Genomic DNA, 3,550 nt, shown 5'->3' on the forward strand with positions numbered 1-3,550 from the left:
TCTTGAAGTTTTATTGTTAATGATTCATACCGTTGATTATTATATTTTGGACAATATTTATTTAATGCAAATTTAATTGTTGGAGCATAAACTAAAAATCTTTTACCAAGACCATCTGCTATACTACAAAATACATCCATAGTTGCATCTCTTAATATTTCATTTTGTAATAGTCTAGTTAATGGAAGAACTAACCTACTAATAAACTCTTCTGCATTAACATATTGTAAAAATTTATATAAAGCTTTTAATGTAGGAAGAACAATACTCCAATGGACTTGTTCATTAACAAGATCACTAATACTTGGAATAACTAAATGAAGATAATCTTCAAAGTCAATATGTTCAGCTAATACAACAATAGAATTAATAATTTTTTCAAATACTAAACTATTTTGTTCAAATACATATTTATTTAATTCTGATATAATTAATGAAAGCATTTGAGGCATATATTGTTTAAATTCATCATGCATAACTTTAGCAATTTCACATACTAATTGTAATATTGGTAATACTGTAGTATCATCCCAACATTCTTGAATTAATGTAAATATTTCTGGAAGATATTCTCTAATATTTTTTTCTATAAGATACATAATATCAGCTAATCCTTTAATTAATGCTGGTCTTACACTAATAGTACATGTTTTAAATAATTTTAAATATAATGATAATATTTGTGGAATATATGGTAATGTTTTTCTATTTAAATAACAAATAACTTTAACAAATGTTTTTACTGTTTGTTCATGTCCAGAAACAAGATTATTATCTCTTAAAATATTAAGTAATAATCCAATTACTGTCATTGCATAAAATTCTTCTGTTCCTGCTTGTGAAATAGGTAATAATGATTCTACTGTTTCAGCATCATCATTTTGGTTTGCTCCTTCTGTTTCTGTTAATAATTTATATTTATATGGATCAATTGCTCCAATAATTCCAAATACTTTTATTAATTCTATTTTAATGTCTTGATTTCTTTCATTACTAGCAAGTTCAATTAATAATCCAAGTAATTCAGGATAATCATAATATGGTTGTACAACATATCCAATACTTCTTACTAACTTTCCTAATGCAATTAATGCTGACTCTCTTCTAAGACTTTTCTTTTGTGAATTTCCTTTATCTTGTAATACACTAATTATACACTTCATTAATCCTTGTGTATATTGACTACTATCACTTCCAATTGTTGTTAAATCTCCAATTGTATTTAATATATAAATACATATTGTACTATGTGATTTATTTATTGCTTCTTCTAATTTTGGTAATAAACTATTTAATAATGGTTCAACATATGGCTTAGTTAATTTCCCTGATGATTTGACTAATTGACCCATTAACAATGTTACTTGTTCATCTGTCTTCAAATCATTAATAAATTGTAATTGTGTTAATAACCGAATAATAGTTTTTCTAAATAATGGCATAACAAATGCAGGATTATAATGTGTTAATCTTCCTATAATTTTAATAGCATATTCTCTAACTTGTAAATTCTCATCATTTAAAACAACAAAAAGTGTTTGAACATTTCTTGATTGTGCAAGAAAACTATCAAATCGTTCATCTAATAATTTCATTATTGCTATTCTAATGTCACTTTCTGGATCACTTAATCCATGATCAAGTAATTTCTCTAATACTTCTGTAACATCAAGTGTAGAAATAAATTTTTTTGTTGTATCAATTGGTGGAAGAAGTACTTGTGTTAACATTGCAGCTTCTTGACGTATTTTCTTTGTTTCATTATCTATATATTTCATTATACATTCTTTAACAACTGGTACAATATTATGTTTAAATTTAAATGAATGTAATGTATTAAGTGCTAATATGATTTGATCATCTCCTTCTACTGTTGGTACAATAGTTCTATTAAACATTTTTAAATGTTCAGGTGCACCAAATGGAATAAATGCTTTTCCTAATAACACACCACAAATAACATCTAATAATAATTTTTGTGTTTGAAGACGATATGTAGGATTATTATATATAGTACAACTTTGATTAATTAATGACACTAATGGTGTTGATAATCCTAATTCTAATAATGTTGGAAATGTTTTATGAATTAATGCAAATACTCGTGGTACTGGAATATTGATAATAAATTGTTCCATACAATACATTATTGAATTTAATATTTCTGCTTTTTTTTCTTTAGAATTAATAATTTCTCTCATTTTTACATATACTTGTTCTACAAATGCATACATTTCATATTTAATTTCTCGTGTAATATCTCCAATAACTGTAAATACAATACTTTTATCACTAAATGATTTGATTGAATTAATTAAATAATTCATTATTCCATTAAATGGTTCTGCACATTTAATTTTTGTTAATTCATCATGTTCAAATTGTGCAAAATCTGCAATACTTTTTCTATCTTTTTGAAAACTTTCTATAACTTCTTCATTTTTTGGTGCAAATGAATCACAATCAAATTGTGCAAAATATGGTAATGATGTAATAACAGTTTTTCTAATAACCATAGATTTATGTTCTTTTACATTTAAAAACATTTGTAATACTTCATTATATTTAGGCTTCATATATTCTTTACAATTTCTTAATAAACTTACCATTAATAATAATGCTCCATGTTGAAGATCTGCTGAATTCGTTTGCTTTAAATATACTACTGCTTGTTTATATAATGCTTCGGGATCAAAATTATTTGATTCTTTTGATGTAAATAAATTAAATAATATACTTAATGCTTTTTGTGACTCTGTTCTGGCATTAATATTTCTATCATATAATCCTTTAAGTAAACTTTCTATTATTTTATTCTGATTCATAAAACAAATAACTTGATTATTTAATCCAATTTGTTGCATAATCAATGCTCCATTAACTTTTGGTTCTCTCTATCATATTAATGTTATTCTTTAAAAACAAATAATTCATTATTATTTAAAATAACAAACTTCTAAATAACTATTAGCAATGTCTAATTCTTTCTCTACTAAATCATGTGGTCCTAATCGAATAATTTTTCCTAATACTAAAGATGCATTTCGAATAACATTTTGATTAGTTGATTTCATAATACAATCAATTATATCTTTGGCATTAGTTCGAGGATAAGAATCATCAATATCAGAAGTAATAAAGAAATCAATAAGATTAATTACTGCATTATTTTGTTTTTCACTTACCTCTGGTTTTTTAAGGACTGCTAAAAGGTCTGAAGATATTTCATTGATAAATGTAGATACTCCATCTCCTTGAAAATCTCTTACTACTATAAGTACAAAATCATGAAGTTTCTTTGTTATAATGTCGTTTTGTGTTTGACTCGTCTCTGACACAAGCTCATTAAATAATGACATAAATTTATCAGACCACTTCATCTGAGTAGTCATTTTTGCTATTCTTGATTTTTTAGTTTTTCTTATTATTTTTTATTTTTTTATGTTTCAGGAAATAATAAAAATATTTTGAAATTTTTTTTTGTTTTCTTTTTAAATTTTGATATTCATCTTTCTCATAATAATTCATTACCGTTTCTTTCTTTTTTTTT

General features: G+C 24.4%; 2 protein-coding genes across 2 annotated transcripts; both read right to left on the reverse strand.

Annotated features, from left to right (window-relative positions):
* Nucleotides 1-30: 30 nt before the first annotated feature.
* Nucleotides 31-2,825, reverse strand: ENU1_035300 (phosphatidylinositol3-kinaseTor2, putative; the record flags this gene model as incomplete). The annotated part of the gene is made up of 1 exon (XM_008857409.1): nucleotides 31-2,825. A coding segment is annotated over one exon (2,795 nt), but the record flags the coding sequence as incomplete, so codon positions are not given.
* A 111-nt stretch (nucleotides 2,826-2,936) lies between these two features.
* ENU1_035310 (phosphatidylinositol3-kinaseTor2, putative) lies at nucleotides 2,937-3,392 on the reverse strand (the record flags this gene model as incomplete). The annotated part of the gene is made up of 1 exon (XM_008857410.1): nucleotides 2,937-3,392. The coding sequence occupies one exon, from the start codon at nucleotides 3,390-3,392 to the stop codon at nucleotides 2,937-2,939; it is 456 nt and encodes a 151-aa protein (XP_008855632.1).
* Nucleotides 3,393-3,550: the final 158 nt, after the last annotated feature.

The sequence above is a fragment of the Entamoeba nuttalli genome, assembly GCF_000257125.1.
Source record: "Entamoeba nuttalli P19 unplaced genomic scaffold asmbl_2629, whole genome shotgun sequence".
Lineage (NCBI taxonomy): Eukaryota > Evosea > Mastigamoebida > Endamoebidae > Entamoeba > Entamoeba nuttalli.